Raw genomic sequence first — 27,437 nt, forward strand, 5'->3', positions numbered from 1 at the left:
CTAAAAGGGTCTAACCATTTTTGGAAGCTGTCATTTTTTTTTTTGAGCAGATAAATAATGCTAAGCCTTTTCTTAGCCTGTAAAATGATTTCACCTTCCTAAAGGAGGAATACTAAATACCTTTTATAATTATCTCCAACCTTATCCTACAGTCACCCGCTGTGGATTTTTATTTACCACAGATATACATTAACATCTGCCACCATAAATAAACTTGTCAGTCACAAATTTGATTCCATCATCAAAGAAAAAAATATCCTTATTTAAAATATTTATTCTCTCAACAGGATGTTCTACGAATACAGTTACCTAAAAATGAGAGTTTCATGCTCTGCGATACCATACTTCCCTTTGTGTTCATCAAATAATTTCCTCAGCTCTTCCATGTAGGTCTGATGCAACTCCTCGATCTGCTCCGGGGTTGGGCGCAGACTCTGATGAACGGGGATTGGGTGGCCAACTGCAAAAAACACAGGGTCCATCAGACACAAGAAACCAAAACCACTCCACCACAAACTGCTTCCTCCACTGGATGGCCCTGGAAAGATCTGCCAATCAGGAGCCATCAGGCCTCCCAGCTTCAACCTTTTCTTCATTTTCTGCAGTGGTCACACCACCCCATTTGATAACAAATAAAACTTGCCTTCTCAGCAGATGCTGGATTGTCGGTACCCTGGTGGTTCTGACTTTGAGTCAAACGAACTACAGAGCTGACTGCAGCTCTGAGGGAAGAGGACATAGCTGTGGGTGCACACACCCCGCGCTCACCCTCGTACAGCTGCTGACAGCCAGACCACGGCACCCGGTTATGATAGGCCGCGAAATCTTGAATCATGAGGCATCAACTGTCTACTCTGATTCTTTTTAATGTCATCCTAAAAACTAAAAAAATAAGTATCTTCACAGCTAAGCATCTATTCTAGAAAAATGCACATAATCAAAAGGATTCCACTGTTTGTAACAGTGGAAAATGAAACCAACCAGAACGCTCAATAGAAGAAGTAGGAAATAAACCATAGAACATGCATTCAATGAAATTCTAGGCAGTAATTTTTTTTAATGAAGTAATGTGTATGTGTACACATAATACATATACAGATGTCTAAAATGTATTAAGTGGGGGAAAAAGTTGTAATTTAATACAGTATACCATTTACAAGAAAAGTTTGTATTTATGGGTGTATTATAAGCTTTCAGCATACTTTTAAAAGTCTGGAAGGAGAGACTGGTAACCATTACCTCTAGGGAGAGAGGTAGAAATGGGGGAACTTTCACTTTAACTGTATTGTATGGATTTTCTACAATGAGAATGCACTTGTGTTACCTGTAATTAAAAATGAACTAATTATTTTTTAACTGGCAGCTTCTATATGTATTTTAAAAGGTGTTCATATAACAATTTTTATTTTACTTGTTTCAGATTTTTAGAGAATACAAGATACAGCCTTGACATGGGGATCCTGGGTCCTCGCTTCTGACCACTGCGCCCTCTGCTGGTCCGATGATGCTACTGATGCCAAGAGTTGGAAATGTACAGGGTATTGCATGAGCCCACCACCAGTCGTGGGGCAGCAAACTGCTTCTTACAACTGATGAGCTCGGGCATGAGGTCAAGTAGGGCTGTAGGTAGTGAAGTCAAAGGGGAGGAGATTTCCTCTGGTCTACCCTAGGTCACTCCATGCTACATCCAAGGCTCAGATCCATGTCAGTAACAGAAGGGAGGTCAAAACAAAACAAGCAGTGTTCAGTCACAGAGAAAGAAGGAAGCAATAAATGACATCACTATGGGAAGTAAGGGGATACAGAGAAGGGAGTGATACACCCCCTCACACACACACATATATAATAAAATGTATTATACATTAAGAAGATATATATCTATGTATATGTGTGTATAATGTTCTAGTAAGTAGATACAGATACGTACCTCCATACTGTGACATTAATATTCTCAAATTGTTAAGTTTTTAACCAGATATAGACTCAAGAAGTTCATGTTTTCTTTGATAGCTTGGCTGTCAAATTTACATATAGTATACAGCAGTCCCTTATAATTCAACATAACGACCTAGAAAATAACCGACTTGCTGTCAGTTCTGGATGGAAATGGGGATGAGGAGAGGCAAATGTGGTGACGGGGCGGAATTGGGAGCTGGTGATGCACAAAAAGCACCAGGCTAAGCCAGGTCTGGTGCAAACTCCCCAGCAAGAACACTGAGCTAGCAATTAACTTCCTCTCTGGCCTCAACTTTTCACATGTGGGATAAAAGAGAATTTGGTGATCTTAAAACTTCCTTCCAGCTCTGAACTTGGTTGTTATTTGAGGAAGAAGTTGAGACACTTAACATGCAAACTGATCCACTTAAAATCTACCAGCACATTGTGGTTTTATAGAAATAGCTTCTGCTTTCTTAGTGAAATGATCCCAAGGAGAGAGGTCAAATGCAACCATTCAGTATGGGAGTGGGGGACATATAAAGAGACACGATGGCCTAAGGAGATGAGGTGTGTTGTTCTCAGCTTGCTTTAATTAGGACTTGTCATTCTGAATTATTAATTGAGTCTTCTTTCCTATGAGCTTTCCTACAATTAATTTCAACCCCCGTCTCTTCTTAATAATGGTTTTATGATACTTCCGATGGTTCTTCCAGAGAGCTCAAACATGCCCATATGCATTGAATTTATCATCATGTTTCCCTTTAAACTAAGGGACAACATACTTATACTTGCCTTCCTCTTATTTACATGTTGAGAAACCGAGATGCTAGTAGTTCTTAAAATATACACAAAAAACAGGAAATCATGGTTTAAACTCTGTACTCCCGCCCCTCATTCCTAATCCAGAACTGGATTAAAGAACTAAAAAACCTTTCTCAATTGCTTTTCAGGGAGAAAGACGGAGGTAACAAAACAAAACCTTGCAAATCTGAGAAGGGTCCCCAGAGCCCTAGAAGACCAAAATTCTCTCTGCGGAGAGATGTTTTATTATCAAAGAGAAGAAAACAATGTTTTCAACCTAAGACCAAGTTGCAAACTGCTGCCTAACTTTCTTTCTACACCACAAAGTCAAAAACAGCTGCATCAGGCTGTTTTTGGAAATAGAACTCCTTGCCCTGGAAAAAAATCAGCCAACATCTACTTGTGGCAGAGTCAGGAAACATAGCTCTTTTTATATTTCGGTGTTGTTTTTATAGCTGGCACACTCGTTCCATTTTCCAGTTCCATCCAACAATTCAACATTCGTTCTGCATTTATTGCCTTACACAGCAGTCTTGCCCTAATTTCTATGGTGCTGTGTTGTATTTACCTCAGATGAGGAAGGAGCAGCTTCGGGAACCACTGAATACACAGCTGGAGAAGAGCATGGACATGGGCATTATTTTCTGCTCATCAAGGCAAAGAGCAGATCTTTCACAATAAGAAATCTTTGCTCAATTTTTCTGTAATTATAAAAATTCCATAGAATTTATCTTGCTGATGGTTTTACAAAGGAATTATTCTCTCTCCAGAATCTACAGAGCTGTACACTGGGAAAGAACGGGCAGAAAGCAGGGTGGTAGGGAGGGTGTAGAGCTGTAACATGGGTGCCAGATGAAACCTGAGTTCAAGTCAAACCTCTGGCTTATGAGAGAGGCTCAAAATATGCGCAAAGAAAGAATGAGTGAGTGAGTGTGTGACTTATAAATGTTTATAGATCATTTAATATGTTGTACTGGGTACCATACGAATCCCCTTTAATCTCTACTTTGCATTTAAATGTTCCCCTTCTTTATTTTCCATTTCAGAGAATCCCACAGCCTGTTTTTATCCCATCAGAATATAATGACTAGAAACATAATGGATTACTTTTTTCTTCGCGTGGTTGCAAACCAGTTTTATTTAAGTACATTCCCTTCTCTATCTTTATATTAAAAAAATTCAAATCTATTAAAAAAATAATACAATAAACACTTGCACATCCCTCCTCAAGACTTACCAGTTTTAAACATTTTATAGACACACCCACAATACGTATATGGATATACATACGTATTCCTATTTTTATTTTTGCAGAACCCTTTGACAGGAACGTACAGACATCCATGATCCAATCATGTTACTCTTTCCTAAATATTTAAATATTATAACAAAGACCACTGTCCTTTATAACAACACCATTATCCTACCCAAGGAGTCTAACCTCTACACAATATTATTTTGTACTTAATCCACATGCAAACTTGCTCAGCTGTCCCAATGACATTGTTCTGGCTGCCCCCACCACCCACCAGACCACAACAGCTGTTGGGTGTCTCTGAATGCTCCATCCACTTGGTCTTTCACGACATTAATATTTTTGAAGAGTCTAGGCCAACCAGTTGTTCTGTACAATGTCCTGCACTCTGAATTTGTCTGATTATTTCCTCACGATCTGATTCAGATTATCATTTTGGCAACAGTACTCCCAACACAGGGAAATTGAAACACACTTGATAGCTCCCAACAGTCTCGTCAGAAGCCTTCTGCTCTCCACCAGACTCTCTGTATACCCACCAGACTCCCCTAACCCCTGGGGCTTACAGAGAGCTGGCCCATGTCTCATGTCATCTGATCCCCAGAATAACACTGAGAGAAGAGAGGACAATTGTAAGAGTCTCCTCTGCAGAGCTGTAAACCTCAGGCTCAGAGACAATAAACGAAACATCCTCAGTCACTCCAAGTCAGACGCTAAATCCATGTCGCTTCCTTCTGTACACTGGGCTGATGCATAAAAAATGCCTTCCTCACTTCAATACTGATTTCTTTGTGTGCCTGGTACCCAAGCTTTGGCCACAGCATCAAGGTTGGGCCTACAGATGGAAAAAACCAATTTCTTAATGGCATTATTTGTATTTTTTCCCTTGTTGCCATAAGAATAAAAATGAAATAGACACTACCATCATATCCATAATCAGAAGATATGCTTTTTAAGCCGGTGGTAATCTTGAAACTATATAAAAGGTGGGACTGGAGAACTTTGCATGCCACATGCAAACATAGCTGATAAGCCTATTTGGGTATCCATAATTCAAATAATCTAACTCTGGGAGGAGGAAAGCTCTTTCTTATGGTAAATGCCAACTAATTAATATAGAAAGAATGCTAGAATTAGAAAACCACAGTTTGCAACCATGATTATATTAACTGATTCAGGCAAAAATTATCCATGGATATTAAAACCATCAATACAGTTTGATGAGAACAGGGTAAGTACACAGTCTCTAAGTAATACTATGCCAGGTTCCTTGTTAATGAAGAGGAAAAAAATCTTTATATTTATAAATATAAAAAAATACATAAATATATAAAGATTTCTATAAATAAATCTTTAAAATGTATCTTTACAGTAGAGAAACCTGGCATGCAACTTACCCAAGTGATGAAGTGGGTATCAGAAAAACCAACATCAAGTGCCTCCTGATATGATGTACTGAGGAGGATGTGATACCCCAGCTGTGGGATCCTTGCTGTTCACGCACAACTGGGACATAATCATGATGAAATGCAACCCAAGTTGAAGAAAATTCTACCAAACAACTGACCTATACTCTTCAAAACTGCTCATGTCATAAAGGCAAAGAAAAGCTGGGAAAGTATTTAATCCTTGACCAATTAATCATTAGTAGAGGTGTACCAGGCTGTATCAAATGACAAACCACTTTACTTTAAAAATAAGAAGTTCAATGCAACCAGGTGATAACTGTAGTCATTTAACTCAACAAAATACATTTCTTTCAACACTGACAACTTATTTCATTGTGCATATGAGTTACACTTCAACATTTAGTTCCTAAAATCATACAGTTGTCTATATATCCGCCCAAATGGTGATACAGTACTTGGCACATAAGGGATCAAAAATAACTAATCAATATTATGTTAAAGAAACGAAGCAAAACTGAAGGAACAAAATAGCAGCAGACTCACAGACTCCAAGAAGGGACTAGAGGTCACTAAAGGGGAGGCGTGGGAGAGGGCGGGTGGGGAGGGAGGGAAATGGGGACTGTGGGGTACCATGATTAGTACACATGGTGTGGGGGTGGGGACGGGGTCACAGGGAAGACAGTATAGCTCAGAGAAGACAAATAGGGACTCTGTGGCATCTTACTGCACTGATGGACAGTGACTGCAATGGGGTATGGGGGGGAACTCGACAATATGGGTGAATGCAGTAACCATATTGTTTTTCTTGTGAAACCTTCATAAGAGTGTATATCAATGATACCTTAATTAAAAAAATACATGTTAAAGAAAAATCATGACCTAAAACATGTTGATTGCTTGGGTAAAGAAAAAAAAAACATACATACATATATATATGTGTGTGTATATATATATATATATATATATATATATATATATATCATGTCAAAGAAATGTAACCAATTTATCTTAAAACACAATTGTGAGCTCATCTCAGTATTCCTATTACACTGATCTACAGTCTCTTAACTTTCATTTGAGCTAAATATAGCTTTTTAAAATAACGTTGTGTGATCGTATGTAAAATGTAAAACTCTTGTAAACTGACATTAGTAAAACCCCATTCTAATGAAACAGACCTAAAAACTTTTGAATGTCATTCAATAGACTACAGATGGTGAAAGTACTCCAGTTTCACCTGAAGTATGTAGTTTGATTAATTCTACAGCATGTGGCTCAGCACTTTCTCCTTATCAGCCCTCTGGTGCTTTTCCAATCTAAGGACGGAACGGTTCCTCCTTCATTTTATCAACATGGTCTGTCACCTCCCCTCCCCCATCTCAGTTCTGCCAAACACACAATTAAAAAAAATAAAATCAGCCTATGTTAGAATACATATATGCATATTTGCCAAAACCAAACTGCCAAAATCAAAATGCTTTTGCTATAGAAAAGGATGCCTGTGTGAACAGAACACAGTGAAGGCATCTATTATACAGAAATATGATATATTAATACTCTCATGCAAAGGGTTCACCGAAGAATTGCTGTGTTATAATCTGCTGCTGGAGAGATAGATTCATCACAGAATATTAGAAAATTGACTGCTTAGTTGGATTCTCCCTGTAATTCAGCAGCAGTATTCTTTTTTTTTAATACTTTGATTTTTTTTAAATTAAGGTATCATTGATATACGTTCTTGGGAAGGTTTCACATGAAAAACATTATGGTTACTACATTCACCCATATTATCAAGTCCCCCACCTTGCCCCGTAGAAGTCACTGTCCATCAGCATGGTAAGATTCAACAGCAGTATTCAAAGTAATCAATTCTCATTCAAATAGAAAATAAACCCATTTCATAAATAAAATGCCTACTGTAAAAGCAGCTCAAATAACACGTGTGGGATGTGATTATTTTGGGAAGGTCTTACTCACAACCACTTCTCTTGCATTAGCACCTCAGTTAGTAACAAGCATTGATCCAAGTACTTTCACTTATGCTAAAAAAGCTTTGGTCTGGGATGTACGTACCGACAGTGTGGATAGGTTTCCTATAGGGCATTAGGCCAAAATTGTACTGAAAAACTCCTCTGGCGTGGAAGAGGGGCAGAGCAAACCCCATGACATCCCGCAGTTTCTCCTGCACAGTTCGAAGCCAGGAGCCTTCAGGGTTGTTAACTTGTTTAAACAGTTCATTTTCACCAAAAGAAAACACAGGGACCAAATAGGCGCTGCAAATAGCAGAGGGAAAGAATAAGAATTTTCAGTGAAAAGAATCTAAATATTTTATTCTGTCCAGCTCACTTTAGCAACAGATGCACGTTAGCAACGGTACTTCAGCATTCGGGTGATTTGTAGATTTTACTGTATAGAAAATCAAGATTCCAGGAAGCTTCTTCCTCACCTATAGTTTTAGGCCATAGTTTGTTCATTTGGCTGGAAACTTACCCCATGCATATAAAATTTCGTATGGTTTTTGTTTTGCTTTGCTTTTACAGAGAAGTTTAACTGCTGACCACCGCAGCATTGAGCTACCTAGTGGCAAGGTTTTCTGCCATTCCCCATGAACATGCACATCCACTTTTATTGTACGACTGATGAGGAGGTCTGCCTTTCAGGGCTAGACAAATCACTTTACTTCTTTGTGTTCATTTAGTAATGCCTCAAGTTCTCTGATCCAGCTCCCCGAAATGGGACACCACTTACCCGTGGGTCAAAGCAATTTTAACAAATCCTTTCCGCTGGCGGATGAACAGGGTGAATTTCCCAGGGTGGGCATCCAGTGATTCTTCTGCACCCCCAAGGACAATGACTGAAATGTTTCCACCTCCCTCCTTGCTTAGCACATGGGAAACACTTTTCTTGGAAACTGAGACTGGCCCTTTGGGAATAAAATAAAAGTTGTAACCAATTATCCTTTCATAAAATTAAAACTTTCATCATAATATTCCTTGGTGTCAGTGAATATTTAACAAAATGTCCTATACTGCTTAGATATGGAGCACCTTGCAGGTTCATAATTTTGTCAGAGCCCAATCTTTGGTAATGGATTCCACTAATAAGGTCTAACATTTTGGCAGGTGTTGGGTAAGGATTCTGAAATGTCGCTTTATCATGGCACTTATTTGGGTAGGTTGTGCACTGTTCAACTCTCCAGACCCCATGCACATTGCATTCCAAGTAAAAGGTGCCCCCTAGAGTTGTTCAGTGCACAACCTACATAGCTGTGTGTGGTAGCCTTGATCAATTACCCTGGTGAATCCTGGCTCAGAACCAAAAAGTATATCCTCCAAGAGATCGCATTGGACCTTCTGAACACACAGCGTCCTGTTTTCAGATACTCTATGTGGATTCTTGTTCCCCAAACCCAGATTTATAAAGTAAATGGTTATAAAAACTCAGACATTTGGCAAATAACCTAGTTCACTTGCCAGATTTCTCCATGGTTCCAAGATGGCTAGTCTGACCTTGGTAAACTATTAAGATAGTCATATAATTTTCCAGTCTTTGTATCAGGCTTTCCCACATAAAAATAACTAAGTGTCCCTTTTGATTTTAAGTATACTCTGTACCCTTGGAGCAAAATACCATAAACTCGTGGAGGCAAAGAAAAAAGATGAAAACATAAAACACTCATGACCCACATTTCAGAGATAAGTGCTTTTCAACATCTTATTGTTTCCCCCTCATTCTTGGTTTTATCCATTTTCTTCTAAGTCATAAACGAAAGTGTTCCTCAGGCTTTATAAAGACACAGCACACCTCATTTCTCAAAGGAGAATGTTATGTTCATTTTACTGTGGGTTCCTATTCCTGGGAGAATGTAAAATCACGCAGGATTCTGGATGACCAACCACAATCTTAAAAGAAGCAGCAGAGGGTGGTGGGTGGAGAACACAAGCTTGATGGGTTAGAACTTCCAGTGAGGCTGAGGCGTGGCCGCTCGGCTGGGGTCCCTGAGTGGGAGCCGGAGGCGCGTACTGCCCCTGGGAAGAGGGCCTCCTCGGTTTCCCGACACCGGCCTCTCCTCCGGCCACTTCTTAGTTCCCTCTCTAGGCTTCCTTTCTTCACCATCTTTAAATGCTGCTGTGTCTTGGGGCTTGATAAAACCTGCATGTTTGTATCCTTCCAAAATTCACATGTTGAAACCCTCGTCACCAGTAGGCTGGTATTAGGAGGTGGGGCCTCTAAGGGGTAATCAGGTCACGAGAGTGGAGCCCCCGACGGGATTAGTGTTCTTCTAGGAGGAAGAAAGCCAGGTGTTCTGTCCCCTGTCCCCCTCGTGAGGACGCAGCAGTGAGACTCGGTCTGCAGACCAGGGAGCGAGAGCTCATCAGACGCCGGATCTGCCTGGGTCTTGTACTTTCCAGCCTCCAGAACCATGAGAAATAAATTTCTATTGTTTAAGAGGCCCCGTATACGGTATTCTGTTACAACAGCCCAAACTAAGACAGGTTCCTTTATTGTCTCTAGTATCTCCTAACCTTATTCATAGACGGGGACTCAACTACCACTTCTGTGCACTGAGTTCTGCCAAATCCGTCTCCCAGGAAATCCTCCTGAGGCTCCAGGCCACGTCTCCAGCGGCCCAATGACACGACCTCAACAGTGAGAAGATACCTCCGACTGCGTGTTTCCAAATCCAATGCACTGAAGTCTCCCTGCAAGTTGCTCCTCTTGCAACATTACCCATAAGGTGGGCAGGACCACCACTTACTCCGTCCCCGACGTCAGAGCAGAGGCTCCTCCCACATGGTTCCCTCTTGTTAGCAACCACGCCCACTCCCTGCTCTTTCATAAACCCCAAAACCCCTACTGAGCAACTGCTGTGCTAGATGCTGATGATCTGATGACAAAATACAGTTGCTACCTTCACGAGGTCACATCAATCATTCAGTCTTGTTGACTCTATCAGTTATTGTTTTTACCAATCTCCTCTTCCGTTCACCACTTCATCTGCCAATGGTTTAGCCTTTCTTACCTCTCCCTTGACCACTGCCATAGGCCCCTTCCATCATCACTGCCTCTGGGCTCCCCTCATCCAAGCTATGTCTGAGCAGCTGCCTGGATGATCTTTCTAACGCATAAAACCCGGTCAGGTCCCCTCCTTCCTGAAACGCCTCACAAGATATCCATGGCTCACCTACAAGATAAAATCTAACGTCCTCTGTGTGAGCAATAAGGCTGTTGTGATGTGGTATCTGCTACTTATCCAGGCTTAATGAGTAGACAGAAAAGAACATGAGCCTTCAAACATGATGCCCTGTGGATATCAGATGAGTATAGATTCAGCAAAATGGGCCAAGAGGACTGGTTTGGAGGTGGGACTTACAGGGACACACAGCCACAGAAATCTCTTGGATAAGAATGAGACAGACACCTAAGAGCAAAGGACCTCTGAAACCCTACTGGCATCTTACCATAAGAGGTCTGGTCTATCTGTCTGTCTGTCTGCTTTCACACCCAGTGAGGCAGGCACACACCAGAAGGGCCGCCTTGGACCAGCAGCTGCCCTAGGAAGCCAGTTCTGGCAGGGATTGAGACTCTCTAAACTTTGAGGTAAGGATACCCTAAGCTCCACTGGCTACAAGTCTGGATATTTTTATTTCACTTTAAAGAAATCTCAAGTTAGAGAAAAGGATAAGGCCTCATGACATCATACACTGGTGACTGAAGACAGGGTGCATCTTAAATGCCACCTCCAGCAAATGGCAGTGGTTGTGGGGGTGTCACACAGAGAAAGGCTCTATGATAGATTATGTGTAGCTGACATGGTCGCTGAGAGGGGGGTAACCTGCATTTCTTGTGCCATGAATTTGCCACACCTGCTCTCAATTCTACTTACACTCACTTGTGGGTATTTAAAGTTTTTAAATTTCCCTTTAATTTTCTTTATTTTATTAAACTCTAACCCAATTATCTGCAAAATTATGAAGTGAGTTTTTTTCCTCTAAGGTAGTTTGGGTGGGGTGGGGCGCCCTCTAGAGGCCAGATGCAGTGGCAGCCCAGACTGGACTGGACGGCCAGCTCCGGGCTACATGCACCAAGGTCCACAGAGACCACAAACCCAGCCAGAGATCCTGGTCCTTTGGTGCTTAGTGATTTCCCACCAAGTATATAATAACAACAGAGACTTGAAGAATTAATAGGAAGTAATGAAAACCTGGAACACCACCATGGAAAATTCTATCTCTGAATATGCCACTTAATGACCCTGGAAATAACAAATTTTCAAAAAGAGGCTACCCACTTTTCTATATATCCAAGAAATGCAAAGACAATAATAGTTACCCTACACAATGGCCATAAACATAAAGTACTTTGTAAGTCACTGTAGTTCACGCTTAGTAAGTTGGTCAGGTTGGAAAACCAAACAAATTGAACTTTGTGCATTCAAGTGAGGGCTGTTAACAAAAGTTTAGCCCCTTCATACATTCATATAGTGTCCTTACAGCATTTCAGCTGAATTTTATTCTCATAATTGGTAGAATTGTGGTTTCATTAGTCAAAGGGGCTTCCACTAGTTCAGAGTAGCAGTGTAGAATGGACTTTTATTTCTGAGCCAAGTTATATTCAGTCTATGAAGGAAAAGACAGCAGATTGAGTATGTTTAGTTTATACACTGTCATGGGAGGACATCTGCTGCCTCTAATATTCTTAAAGCATGCCAAGAGCCTGTCCAAAGGTGCAATTTATCACTTATGTGACCCATGATTTTGTTTCTTTCACATCTGGATACAAAATGCATTCACTGATTTATTCTTCCATGGAAGTAATATCTGCTGAACATTCTTACACTCCAGGCACCATGCTAAGTACTTGGGGTTAAAACAGAGAAAACAACACATCTCTGTCTTCCTGACATTTCCGGCCAGTGGCAGAGGCAAGAAACGTCCAAATAGCATATGAAGTGTTGCATAGGGATGAAGCCCCAGGTTTTACTCTAAGAAATTGTAAACTTGATTGAGTTTAAGTGGGAACATTCTGGGTGGTCCTGGCACCCTAGAACATGCTAGAATAGGGATATGCCTTCACTTACCACTACTCATCAGATATTCTCGGAAGAGAGGGCACCGGAACCAAAATGGGAGCACATGAAGATACGCAGTAAGGCCAGGAAACAGCTCTTTGAAGTTTGAGTAATTCGTACAAAAATTTCCAAAGGCTCCAGTAACCAGCACTCCGTGGGGGTGAAACCCAAATATGTAGTTGTGACTTGGATCCAAATCACAGGTTTTGATGAGCTACAGTGCATTGACATTGAGATAAAAAAATAAAATGTTTCCCTGATTAGTTTCCAATATATAACAACAGGACTCATGATTAGATTTTGTGTCATGAGGAAATGGAGAATGTGACTCATTTTAGTTCCCTGGGTTAGCGCTATTTCCAAATTTTAAAACAATTTCCCGAGCCCAAAGCCCCTCACACACAGCCTGCTAAATTCTGTCAATTTAGAGTCCAGTTAGTAATGGGCTGTTGCATGCTTGCTCCCTCTGAAGAGAGGGAAGCTTGAAATATGTGTGATGAAAACAAATTTCCATTCATCTCCCAGCTCAAAACGCTACTATAAAAAACAATTCTACTCACATGAATTGGAAAATAGTCCTTAAAGTACCTCCAAACAGTCCAGCTTCTCACCCAATTGGATCTCCTGCCTCCTTGCTCTGGGGTATGCCAGTCAAAGTAAAGCCACGTCAAATAAGGGACGTAGAGGAACCAGTAGTTATATATGATCAGCACCACGATGAGTCCAATGCACACCTGTGCTGTAAAAAAGGCAAAGACCTCAAGAATCAGGGTCCATTAGCAGCTACTCACTGTACCATGCAGTCACTGTAGGGGGGATTTCATACATACAAAGTGCGTTAAGCTGAGCCTCAATTAAGCAAGGTAATATAACAAGACAGCGATGGTACAGTATTATTTACCATGTATTGGATACTAACTGTACACCAACTATTGAATTGTGTACTCTGCCAAAAGATTGTCTGTCACTTAATCCTGAAAGAGCCACAGTATCTTAATGTCCTTTTTATAGAAAAGAAAATGGAAGTGCGGAGAGGTTAAATGAATTGCTAGAGCCGCACAGAACATTTAGTGGTTGAGCTGTCCAAATTTAAGTCTGCTCTCAAAGTCTGTGGCCCTGCACTGCCTCCCTAACGTGACCTAGGGAGGGATCATGAGTGACAGGAGGCACGCGGAGGGGTTCCTACTACAGGTGTTCACCTTGCTGAGCAGCCTTATTCATGTGCCCTTCCAACAGGGAAAAGGAAAACTTCATTTTCAGGAACTCTGTTGCCCGAGATAGACATGGCATAGGAGAAACTGTGTACATCTTAGCTCCTCTCACACTACTTGCAACATTTCACAAGGACAAGGCAAGAGCCATATTGCTTGTGCATCTAATGACACAGCTTCAAAATACATGAAGTAAGGCACAGTCGCAGGGGGGCCATCAGGTGAGAATTTGGGGATCAACAGAGGTGAGGCTCAGAACCTCACCCCCTCTGCTTTGAGAGAAATCTTCTCCATCCGTGGATGTCTTGCTGCCCTTGTCTAGCCTGGATTAATACTTAGTCCATAGGCACACACCTGATCATCTGATCATCTACATTTGCCCTCTTACAGCACTAAACTATGTTTTCTACCTTTATCTTGCATCTACCTACCACTTCAGCATTTTATTAAAAATAAAAATAATAATAATAGGAGAAATGTGGGATCAACATATAAATCAAGTACAAAAATCAAACGAATATTCATATTTGACCTGATTGTTTATAGGTCATAATGCGTGATCAAAACCGAAAGTTTCTGTGATGAATGCCCTTGTACTGTTCACCATGTAAGAATTTATTCCCTATGTAAGAATTCGTTCACCATGTAAGAACTTGTTCGTTATGCTTCAGAAGATTGGAGACTGACGAGAATTAGGCTTGAGATGGATTAATGATTGTACATTGAGCGTTGACCCCCCTATACTGAATTTTATTGTTGTTAACAACCATTTGATCAATAAATATGAGAGATGCCCTCTCAAAAAAAAAAAAAATACATGAAGTAAGAGCGGACAAAACTTGACCAGGGTGGTAGTGCCATGAATGTTTGCCTTAAAGTGAAACATTAGCTAAGCTAGAAATTTTCTTTTCGCATGTGTGCTATGTATTATACTAAAAAATGTTAAAAGAGAAATACATCAATGAAGGAGGAGGAGGGGAGTGTAAAGACATAAAGTGTAAAGACATAAAGCACACAGTAAGTGCTCAATAAATGCCAGCTCTTACTATCGCTTTGCAGGGTGCCACTGCGTCTTTCTCTTCTGTTGCCTGCTGCAGTCTCTAACTGAGCGCTGACTTCAGTCCCCCAAAGGCCTGCCCATCCCCTGCTGACTTTGTGAAGAAGGGCTCGGTCCCCAGAGTCCCTTCATGGTGTCTGAGTAACAGCACCTTGACCTATTATAGTTTCATAGATTAATTTTTTTGTTTTGGGCCAAAAAGTGGAGCATGCATTTACATTTCTGGAAATACTTAAATCAATACATTTCCCAGTATCCATTTAACTCACATATAGAAGTGAACCAACTGACTCACTCTCTCTAAGGTGGGTCAAAGTTTGTTAAGAGAGAGTGAACGGTTAAGGAAGATGTACCCTCTTCCATGCTGTTGGGGTGTTTTGTTATGATCTGGAACAGCCAACAGTTTCCACTGAGTCCAGAAGCAAGGCCAAAAGACTGTCGTTTACCTTTATTCCTTCCAGGGGCATTCCATTTTGCTTCACCTGCTTCCCTCTAGCCAGGTCTGCATGCTGACAATTTACTGCCATGACTAGTTTTCTGTTTATCTTACTAAAATATGCACAAAAGATTTAAGTAACTTAGGTAGGTCTCACTATGCCACACTCTGTGCAGGAGCAGGTGAGCGGGGTGCGGCAGGGAAGGCAGGGCCAGTTATTGAGGAGGGGCCTCTCCCACCACCTCGTTTCTGCCCCCTGGCAGTCCTCAAAGTACACCTCACTCTCCCCATTTGCACTTGTGGGAACTGAGGCTCGGGGAGTTGGCATGTCCGAGGGATCTGAACGTGGCTCAGCCTAATCCCTAAACCAGACACCCCTCCCCCACCTTTTTTTTAAACTAAACTATCCCAAGTTAATGGAATTGGGGACATAAACTTAAGAGGTATTCATGACAAGTGCATAAGCAAGTTCATAAGCCTAAAGAATCAGGCAGATGGGAGGTTCTGTTTTCCTTACTGTAACGATGGAGAGACTGAGACCAAAAGCAAATGGACTTAATTTCCATCAGAGTGAGTCAAGAGCGATCCCGAAATAAAGTCCCCCGGCTAGTAATTCAGTGTTCCACGAATGCAATTACATGTCCTCTACTTGCGTGTCTCTTTAACATTCGCTCAATGTTTTGTGTGCATCGTGGTTAAGACTTGGATCTGGAGTTGGACTGCTTATGTTGGCATCTGCCACCGACTAACTGCCTGACCTGGAGCAAGTGCTTTCATTTCTTGAGCCTCAAGTCCTTTACCTGTGAAATGGGCTAGGAACTGCCCCTGTTTGTGGGGAGGACAAACAGTGCCTGGCACAGAGCAAGTGCTTGACACATGGGAGCCACACGTGGAGAATGTAAGAAGTAAAACGAGACCAGATATCACCCACATTCTTATCACTCAACAAACAGCACTGTTAGAATTTTCCTTGTGGTCTTTTTTCCCTATGAACAGGTTATGTTTCCTCAACATGGCTGATCCCACATCTTTTTTATTCTGCATTTTATCCCTCAGAATTATCTCACATTAGCCGTTGATACTATAAATTTGGCATTAAAACCTCTTCATAAGTGTTATTTTTGATGACTGATGAACATTTCACTGATTGTCAGTGCTAATTTAACCATTCTTTTATTTCTGATAATGTGGGCTTCTGACAAATTCTGCAAACATAATCTTGCATAAGTTTTTCCACATTTTCATTACTTCCATAGGGCAGTAAGTAAGACACTGGACCACGGAGCAGAAACATCTTTGTCACTTGATATAATTTAAACTCTCACCCCACACATTGCATACATTCTTTTATATTTCATATCATAAACAGCACCAAAATAGTTTTTTAATCCCTTGATCCTAAATTGGATCGAAAGAAAAAAACACTATGAAAACTAGGTGACCGGATCACCTCTATTTTCTATTTTTATCCCATTAAGCAATCCAAAGTAACATGATTCTTCTAAACTGGAGGCCACAAAGAAGAAGAAGATACAAGTCTACTCCAAATACACCGTGTGACTCTCAAAACTGATGTTGACACCTTCTAAAATCATCCAGATTCACAAACCAAGGTGCATGGAAGGCCTGAATTTCAGTTGCCTCGACTTAGGCATATTCTGAATGAAAAGCCCCAAGTCAGCCCCCACCGCATCTCACTCCATTTTTACTTATTTCCCATAGATTCCATTTTCTCTGCATTGTTGAGGAAGCTGCTTCCACTCATGTTTTCTATTGAGGTGAAATTCACATAACATAAATTAGCTATTTTAAGAATCAATCCAGAGGCACCCAGTACATTCACAGTGGTGCAATGACCCCTTCCACCGAGTTCGGAAACATTTAGGTCATTCCAAAAGAAAACTCTGCTCCATTAAGCAGTTACTCCCTATTCCCCGCTTCTTGCCCCAGCAGCCACCGATTTGCGTTCTATTTCCATGGGTTTACCTATTCTAGGTATTTCATATAAATAGAATGATCCCATCTGTAACCTACTGTGGACTTTCCTTAACATCAGGTTTTTGAGGTTCACCCACGTTGTTGCATGTATCAGTACTTCATTCCCCTTTTTGAGTAAGTAACACTCCCATCTATGGATACATTGCAATCTGTCTGGTCAGCTATAGATGCAACAGTTGGGATGTTTCCACAGAAACAAAAAAGATGCAGTCAAAGTGTATGGCATCATCATAAAATTTAGCACTACCAATAGTCAAAATGATGCCTCTTGGTACGATCAAATGGGAAATACGCCCCCCCACCACCTCCCCGCCATCACCGTTGTGGTCTTCTTGCCAAAAAGGCTAAACTGACTCTAATCATGAGAACGTAGTAGGCAAGCCCAGACCGTGGGACACTCTACAAGGAAATGAGCTGGGCTATTTAAAGAAGATCAATGCTATAAGTGATGAAAAAAGAAAAGAGGTAGGAAATGGTCTAGTTTTAAAGAAAAATTTGAAGACAGGGAAATTTGAATACAAGTCATGTTCAAAAATATTTTATAAGATATTAGATAAGATTATTGCTATCACTGACAAATTTCTTGGGTATGACAATGGGATTGTGATTATGCAGAAAATCCTTGTTTTCAGAGACACATTCTATAGTACTTGTGATGAAGTCCCAAGATGTCTACAACTTTCTGTATATTTTCAATGGTTTAACAGCAACAATAACAAAGTGTGTGTGTGTGTGTGTGTGTGGATGTGAGAGAGAGAGAGAGAGAGAGAGAGAGAGACAGCAGATGTGGCAAAATGCTAAGAGCTGGTGAATCTAGGTAAAAGAAATGTTTACTGAACTATTCTTTTAATACTTCTATAAGTTTGAGAATTTTCAAAATTAAAAGATGGGGGAATATGTGTCCCACATATAAGTGATAAAATGCATAGCAGGTAAAATGCACTGCTGCCTGGCTGGGAACAAACTGGAACCTCACAAGAGAGACAGCCCTACATTTGCAGAAAAGTCTTGACTTCCAATCTCATACATGTAGCAGGGATGATGGAGCCAATGACCCAGTTTCAGCTTCAAAGACACCTTTGGATAAGCCTAGCTTTATGGAAAATAAGTGTTCTACCAAAATCAGGAATGTAAATTTCACTTTTTTCCAATGAACTGAAGACTTTTGGCAAGGAGTAGTGGAAAGGTCTATGGCTTTGGGGAGGTGGAGGGTCCTTCAGCACTTATGTGCACACTGGTCATTGCTTCACATGATGAGCTCTTGAATAATGAGCTTCCTCTGCTCCTCCAGCATGTCTGACTCCAGTGCACTCACCTGGATACTTACAATCAGGGAAAATGGTGCTGAACGAGAAAGTACAAATGGAAATGCAATGCAGTGTCTCCCCATGGTAACTGCTCCATCAATGTCAGTGGAATTTGAAAAGTAAATGAATCTTACTAACATACTTTGCCGATAGGTACTTCTTCAGCCAAAGGTGTAATATATGTAAAGTGATAAATTCCTTAAATTCTAGGTGTTGTTCTATCAGTTTTTCAAAATTTAAGACAGTATTTATAATATGGAAAAATAATTGGTTAGTGTAACTTAAATAATACAAAGAAAACTTTCAGAATGATGGTGTATAAGAAATGCTCAATAATACGTTAGTTATTAACCACCATTAACTGCTTGAGATCTTCAAAACACCAATTTCATATGTCTCAATCCAATATATTTGGTTTGTTCTCCAGTGCATATATTATCTTGATAAACATAAATTTTTCAAATTAGGAGGAAAAAATATACCAAAATACTAACAGTAATTATCTCTGGATGAGAATATGGAATTTCTCTAGTCTTTTTTTTCTCTGTGCTTTTTTACATTTTCCAATTTTTCTAATGATTAGTGTGCATCTTATGATCAAAGCTTATTTTGTAAAAAGAAATAAAATGGCTCCACTAAAGGGAAAGAAACTATGCAGAACAAGTCTACTTATGTAAGTATATTCTTGTCTTTAACATGATTCTATTAAATTTCCATGAGCAAACTGCATCAGAAAAACATTGTGAATATGGAAGGCTTACTTACTTGCATTAGTCACCAATATTAAAAAATAAATGAAAATATTTAACTATATGTTACACACATATTAACTCATATTAACTTGTATGATACAACTTTCCCACTTGTATGTAAGAAATTTTCATTTTTCCTCCTATGAAAACTGTTTCTATGCTTATTTTAACCATTTACCATAGGATAGAGAAAGAAATGGAATCAGAGGCAAGCAAAACCTTTTAGCACATCACTTTCCTTCTTACTCCTGAGGTATTGTATCTCAAAACACAATCAGAGCTATCTGCTGAATATAAGAAAGTAAACCTAACATTCTTCTGATTTTTAAAATTCCTGTTTTCTGAAAACATGCCTCTTACACAGAGTTTCTCAGGATGATGCTTAAAGAAAAATGAGCATTTGCAGCACAGTATTCCTCAGATGTGGGTCTGTACCACATTGCTTTTAAGAAGTATTGCTTAAAGGGAACTACGTTTTTCTTGTTTAAAAGCATATTCATTATTGGACCTACTTCTCTGCCTAGTGAAGGCAAATAAATTGTAGCAAGGTGAAAACAGTCCCGTGTTCTTAATATTTCAGAAAGATTTATAAGCTTAAAGACAAAATATGCACAAATACTTCGTGTAGTCACAAACTGAAACTCATGGAGATAAGCCGTAATACAAGAGACAAAATAGGTTTGTGTTAAGTCCAAGAATCTAGTATGAATCACTAGAGTGAATGTTAAGATGCAATCCCTCAAGATTTTCCAGATTAAAGAAACTTAAAAAGACATTACTGAATACATTATGTGGATTCCTCTGCTATAAAGGACATTCACAAGGCAATTGCTGAATTATGAATAGGGTCTTTGTATGGATTAGATCATAGTTCTGCATCACTAGAAGTTTTCTGATTTGCATAACTGTTCTGTGGTTACATAAAACAATGTCCTTGGTTTCAGGAAACATACACTGAAGTACTTAAGGGTAAAGGAAAACCATGTCTGCAACTTACTCTTAAAGAGTTCAAAAAATAATTGTGTGTGTGTGTGGGGGGGGGGAGACAGAGAGATAGAGAAAAGTAAAGGAAACATGGTAAAATGTTAATATTTGGGGAATCTGATGAAAGAATAGGAGATTTTTTTGTAGTTTTCTATAATTATTTCTGAAATTATTGCCAAATAAAAAGCTTTAAGAAATTTAATGGCCCTCCCTGAGACCTACAGAAGCAAAATCTCTGGGGAATTTGTACTTTAACAAAAATCTCCAAGTGATTCATAAATATGCTTTAAAGTTTGAAAACTTCTGCTATAAATAAAATCATACAGTGGAAGACTCAATATTTTGAGGTGTCAATTTCTCTCCAAATGAATCTATAATGTCAATCAGAAAACAATCCCAATGAAAATCCCAGCAGGCTTTTCTCCAGAAATCAATAAGCTGATTCTAAAGTGCATATGGAAACACAAAGGACCTATGAGAGTAAAAATAACCCTGACAAAAAAGAACAAAGTTTGAGAACCAACACTCTTTGATTTCATAAATATTATAAAGCTACAGTAATCAAGACAGCCTTGTATACTGGCATCAAGATAGATCAATGGGATAGGACAGAATCTACAAATAGACCCACATATTTATGGACAATTGCCTTTGACAAAGGCACAAGGTTAATGCTGTGGAGAAAAGATAGTTGTTTTTTTAAAAAAACAAATAGGGCTGGACAATTGGATTATACATATGCCAAAAAAAATGAACTTAGACCTTGCATCATATACCAAAGTACACCCCAAATGGGTCATAATCCTATTTGTAAAACCTAAAATTATAGAACTTGTAGAGGAAAACAAAGAAAATCTTTGTGACCTGGGATTAAGCAAAGATTTTTTAGATATACAACCAAAAACACAATCCATAAAGAAAATACAGATAAGTTGGACTTGATCAAGATTAAAGACTTCTGCTCTTCAAAAGGCACTGTGTAGAGAATGCAAAGATAACCCACAGAGTGGAAGAAAAATCTATTACAAAACATAAGCCTGATAAAAGGCTTGTATCCAGAAGAATGCAAAGAACTCTCAAAACTCAGTAACAGGAAAGGAAGCACCCCAACTAAAAAATGGGCCAAGATTTAAACAGGTACTTCAACAAAGATATAAAGATGGCAAATAAACACATGAAAAGATGCTCAACATCATTGGTCATTAGGGAAATGCAAACCAAAGCCACAATGAAATACCATTAGACACCGATTAAGATCATAAAGACTAAAATCACTGACCATTATCAAGTGAGGGCAAAGATACTGAGCAACTGGCACTCTCATGCACTGCTGGTGGGAATGCAAAATGGCACAAGGAAGGTGGGGGGAGAAAGTTCAGCAGTTTCTTAAAAAGTTAACCCTGCTCCTACCCTACCATGATTCTAGGTTTTCCCCAAAACTAAAAAAGCATATGTTCATACAAAGACTTGTAGGCAGAAATTCACAGCAGCATTATTCCTAATAGTTAAACCCAAATAGTCATCTACAGATGAATGGACAATTTGCAATGTATCTGTTTGACAGAATATAACTTCAGAAAACAAAAGGCAATAACTTTTTATGCATAAATCAAGAATAAATCTTAAAATAATTATGTTGAGTGAAAGAAGCCAGAGCAAAAAAGGACATACAATGTGACTACATTTCTATGAAACATTAGAAAATGAAACTAATCTATATGTCAGAAAGCACATCAATGCATGGAGAAGACAGGCAGAGAGGGACTACAAAGGGGACAGGAGAAACCTTTGGGGATGATGGCTATGTTCACTCTGTTAATTGTGGTAATGGTTTCTTGGGGATATATACATATATATATGTATGTATATATCACAACATATCAAACTGTATACTTTAAATATGTACAGTTTACTACATGTCAATTTTGCTGCAATAAGGCTGTTTAAGTATGTAAATAAACAAACCCACTTAGTAAAAGATCATGGTCCCATTCAATGTGGTTTTCTGAAGATACTTCATTTTTGAGCCTTAGTTTTTTCATCTAAAAAAATTAATCTAATAATCCCTGTCACATGGGGTTGTCCATTGAAAGCAGTCAATAAATGTTGGCTCTTTTTTGGTTTCCCACTTTTCAGTTAGCTGGTTGGTAGCATGCAAGCTAGTCAGTAATGTTTTGTTTCTTGAATATTAAGACTGGATGACAGGTGATTCAGCAATCAGCAATCCCACGCCTGGGTAATTATCTGAAGGAAATGAAATCACTATCTCAGAAAGATATCCGCACTGTCTGTGTTCACTGAAGCATTACTTACAACAGCCAAGACATGGAAACACCTTAAGTGATGGGTGAATGGATAAAGAAAATTGGTGTCTGTGTACACGCACACACACAGGAATATTATTCAGCCATTAAAAGGAAGGAACCCCTGCCATTTGTGATGACATGAATGGACCCTAAGGTACATTATGCTACATGGATTAAGTCAGATAGGGAGAGACAAATACTGTACGATCCTATATGTGGAATCTAAAAAAAATCTAACTCATAGGTAGAGAACAGATTGGTGGCTGCTGGGGATAAGGGCATAGACCAATGGGTGAAGTATGTCAAAAGGTACAAACTTCCAGTTATAAGATAAGTAAGTCCTGGGGATGTAATGTACAGCATATTGACCATAGTTAACAATGCCACAATGTATATTTGAAAGTTGCTGAGAGTAAATTTTGAAGGTTCTCATCACAAGGAAAAAAAGTTGTAACTATATATGGTAATGGATATTAATTAAATTTATTGTGGTCCTCACATTGCAATATATACATATATCAATCACTATGCTGTACACCTAAAATTAATACAATGTTGTAAGATTGGATGACAGGTACTTAACATTTGTCTCAGAGAAACAGTGCTTGATTCATGACTAAATGAAACATTTGGTGATTCTTAAATATATCCCAGACTAACAGCTTAAACTCATTTCCTGAGGGTGGAAAGAAAAATGCATTCCAGGATTTGATCTAGAGATCTTAAAATACACAGTTAATAAAACTCTCTTGTCACCACTGGAGGTAGCTATTACATCAACTCTTACTTTAAAACTGATAATGGAAAGACACTTTTATGCTATTCTTCCTGTAAGAATTGAATTGTTGGGTAGTCAAGCAGCCCTTGATGATGGTGAAAAATTATTCCTTGCATAAATTTTAGTTAATATGTGCAGAATATATGACTGAATAAGAAAACTACCATTTTACAGTCCCAAATAAAATATTAATTCAGGCAAGGATCATTAATGGAGACTTAAGTCACTGCAGGAAAGGGCAATGGTCAATGGGAAACTTGTTTGCAGCATGCCAATTACCACCCCTCAGATTCCTTCCTGAACCCACTGATCACTCTTTGACATTAGTAATGAGACAACTAGCCATGACGTCTATTGTGACGTAATGCAATATGAAGGGTACAGTAGCACCCAAGAAAAAGTCCTGCCAAAAAGGTTTCACCTAAATCTTATCAAGCCTATAGATCTAAATTCCATTTTAGCAGAAATACAGGGGATTGAGGAACAAGTCAACACTACAAAGAAGCAATCAGGGAAATTCTGAAAGTGAGACATTTTGCAGGACATGTAACTGGGCTTTCTTCAATGCCTCACGAACAAGGAAACAAACAGGGGAACAGTGTTCTAAATTAGAAGACATAAAAACAAATGCAACACGAGAGGCTTGTTTGGATCCTGGTTCAAATAAATCACTGATAAAAGCCTATTTTGACACCATTTAAGAAATATGAAGATGAGCTTAGTTTAGATGATTTTAAGCAACAATTATTAGTTATGCCACAGTGACAATGGCATGATGACTATGTAAAAAATATTTAAATTTTTTAAATTAAGGTATCATTGATATATACTTAAGAAGGTTTTACATGAAAAACATAATGGTTACTACATTCACCCATATTATCAAGTCCCCCCATACCCCACTGAAGTCACTGTCTATCAGTGTAGTAAGATGTCACAGAGTCACTACTTGTCTTCTCTTTGTCTTCTCTGTGCTATACTGTCTTCTCCATGACCTCCCACCGCTTCCCCTCCCTCCTACCCACCCTCCCCCACCCTTCCCCTTTAGTAATCACTAGTCCCTTCCTGGAGTCTGAGTATGCTGCTGTTCTGTTCCTTCAGTTTTGCTTCATTGTTATACTCCACAAATGAGAAAAATCAGAAAAATACTTAATTTTATATAGGCCTACTACTTAGAATTAAAATATCAAAATGTAATTTGTCTAAAAAATACTTCGGCAAAACCATTGATAAAAATGATTTGGCAAATTGTTAAATAATTATAAACCCAGGTAATGGGTGTATGGGAGTTCATACCTTTCTTTCTACTTTTCTGTATGTTTGAAATCTCTCCTAATAAAATTTCCAAAATACATAATACAAAATAATATGCTCCTAGTAACACAAATGTCAAATGCATGCAATGAAAGCACCTAAATGAATTGCCTGTCAAGCCACTGTAGTTTGATTTAAATTAGGACTCACTGGTCATGTCTAAGTCACAAGGCACACACATTTGACATCTGTGGCTCCACCACCCACTTCGAGCCATGTGACCTTGAGCAATTTACTTCCCCTCCAAGCTCCCTCATTTGTAAAGCGAGTATAGGGGCAGTCCCTACCTCTCAGGGTTGCTGTGTGGCTTATATGGGTTAAGAGAAGTAGGGACCTGAGGGGTGGAGAGCTGCCCTTCTGGGTGACAGAGTGGAGACAGCCATTCAACAAGTATTTATTTCATACCATCCACGGGATAGGTGCATGCTGGGCGCTCCCTCACTGAGCTTGTGGACAAGGGTGGCGATACGGACCTTTCTCAAGTCACTGCAGACATACACAAACACAAGCGATGATAAGTGACATGGAAGAAAAGGACAGTGGGCTATCAGAGACGTGCGCGGTGATTAGCAGGGAAGACCATCTCCAGGTTCAAGCTATTGAAGTGGGCAGTCTAATGGTTAAGGCAAGGACTCTGGGTAGAATATTTGGGTTCGCATCCAGGTCCTCCATCTCTGACTAGCTGTGTGACTTCACCTCTTAGTTCCATCATCTGCACAATGAGTGCAAGAATGAACATTTCCTCCCTTATAGGGTTGTTGTAAAGATCACTGTTGGTTATAGCGTATGGTGCTTAGAATAGTACTTGGCACATACTAAGCCCTGGAATAAGTGTACCTGTTATTACCTTCATGGTCTTCTGGTCCAGAGCAAAATGCAGTGTAATGCTCTCAACCCTGCCTCCCGGTTTGGCCTGTCAGGACTTTAATGAGTTAACGTTTTGAGATTCCTTATTCAGAAGAAGCATCGGTTGATTGAAAAGACTTTTTTTTCTCATTTACATATATATATATATATATATATATATATATATATATATATATATATATATACACACATACACATGCGCAAATGCACAGGCTCCGTTCTGAAACACATGAACTGCAAATTCCAAGGACAGAGACTGGACGTGCATGTTTATTAGACGCTTCTGCAGTAATTCCATTATTGCACCCAGAGTTGAGAACCACTGATCTGGATATTCAAATTGTAAACCTCTATAATGCAATGAATTTATCATACTGTGTTACTATTGTGGCCTCAACAGCATATAGACATACTTTTATAGCATACAAGCCATCTTTAGTCTTCAGAACGTCAGGTTCTCAGTAATTCCTCTCTCCTCTCAACCAATCCTTCATTTACTCCAAGAGCTGAGCGGACATCCAGGAACAAAAGTGCTCAGGTAAGCCGCCCTGCCCCAACTGGTGACTGGCCCGTATGCGTGTCTACATGGGCTTAACTTGGGAACCCCCTAGATCACACGCCTGGATCGAATTCCGTACAGATAGAAGCCCTCAATCCAACCCAATGTTTGCTGCGGCCTTCCTGCAGAAAGGTACTTCTCTGCATCCAGAAGATCTTAAACGCGTTAAAGCTCACGGCTAGTTGTTTTGAGGGTGGGAGAGGAAGGAATCAGATTTTAAATACTTGCCATTGGTTTTCCTTACAAGAATCGGAAATTCAAGGAACAAGTTCCCCAACTTTGAGGGGCTGGAGTGCAAGGCTCCACGGTTCCACTGGGACGTGGCCACATCTGGGGGTACACATTTGCTCAGATTCACTGAGTCGATACTTACAACCTATGCCTTTCATTGTAGGTAAAGTCTCACCTCGATTTTTAAAAATAGCACCGAGGAAAATAATGTTGGCAAACAGTTGTTCGCAACGAGGTTCACGTGGGGAGAGAAACGAAAGAGGAGAGTCTCAAGTTAGCTCCGAACTCTCGGTCTGCCCTGCCTGTCCTGGTTTACAAGGGAGGCAGGGTCCGAAGGTCCAAGCACGTCCTTGGACAAGGACTGCCCGGGAGGCAGGCGACGGAGCCGTTTGCCCCGCGGTGTTTGGCTGGATCTTGCGCTGCCAGGAGCGCGCGGGGCCCTTACCCAGCAGCAGGAAAGACAGGACCCATTGCAGCACCGCCGCCGTCTGCAGCCGCCGCGCCAGCGGGATGTTGAGCGGCGCAAACTCGACCTTCATGGCCCGGCCGAGCGAGGAAAGCGCCGACCGCGCCCGCCTCCAACCTCGCTGCCCCGGGGCGCCTGCGGCGAAGGCGCCGCCGGACCCAGACCCCGCGCCGGGCACCCGCCGGGCGGAGAGGAGGACGCGGCCGTCCCGGAGCTGCCGGGGGCTGGACTGGGTCTCCGCTGGGCGGGCGCGCCCGGGCTGAGGCAGGGGGCTGCCAATCACGCACGCCCTGGCGGAGGAGCAACAGCCGAGTCCCGGGCGCATTGGCTGGCGCTCCTGGGCGCGGACGAGGGCGCTCAGGGTTGCGCTCAAGGGGCGGTGAGAGAGCCCAGCTGGCTGCCTGCCCCGGCCGGGCACCCGGGACTCCTGCAGCCTTGCCAAGGACCAAGGATCACCACCGGGACCTGACCTTTGCTCGACTGATCGATCACCATGCTCTCGGCTCCAGCATCCGCCCTTAAACCCACCCCTTCCTCCGAACTCGTCTGGGGAAGGGGTGCAAGGAATCGCCCCTGACCTGGAGGAAGGCGCGGAACTTAGCTTCTCTGGCAGCAGGTACTCATTTATTTATTGGTCAGGGTCCCCCACACCACCCCCACACTCCGAACTTGGCGCCCTCGCTCCTGTGTTCAGAT

General features: G+C 40.5%; 1 protein-coding gene across 2 annotated transcripts; it reads right to left on the minus strand.

Moving 5' to 3' along the window:
* Positions 1 to 254: 254 nt before the first annotated feature.
* Positions 255 to 27,126, minus strand: MOGAT1 (monoacylglycerol O-acyltransferase 1). 2 transcript variants are annotated; one of them, XM_017661735.3, is made up of 7 exons: positions 26,721 to 27,126; positions 13,036 to 13,214; positions 12,485 to 12,689; positions 8,152 to 8,326; positions 7,477 to 7,676; positions 3,308 to 3,351; positions 255 to 460 (listed from the first exon to the last, which is right to left on the minus strand). In XM_017661735.3, exons 1-7 carry the CDS (start codon positions 27,064 to 27,066, stop codon positions 374 to 376), a joined length of 1,236 nt encoding a protein of 411 aa, XP_017517224.3. In that variant the 5' UTR covers positions 27,067 to 27,126; the 3' UTR covers positions 255 to 373. The 2 variants fall into 2 exon arrangements, with proteins under 2 accessions (XP_017517224.3, XP_017517225.3); XM_017661736.3 differs by lacking the exon at positions 3,308 to 3,351 and having other exon boundaries at positions 26,721 to 27,086.
* Positions 27,127 to 27,437: the final 311 nt, after the last annotated feature.

This window comes from Manis javanica, chromosome 12, assembly GCF_040802235.1.
Source record: "Manis javanica isolate MJ-LG chromosome 12, MJ_LKY, whole genome shotgun sequence".
Lineage (NCBI taxonomy): Eukaryota > Metazoa > Chordata > Mammalia > Pholidota > Manidae > Manis > Manis javanica.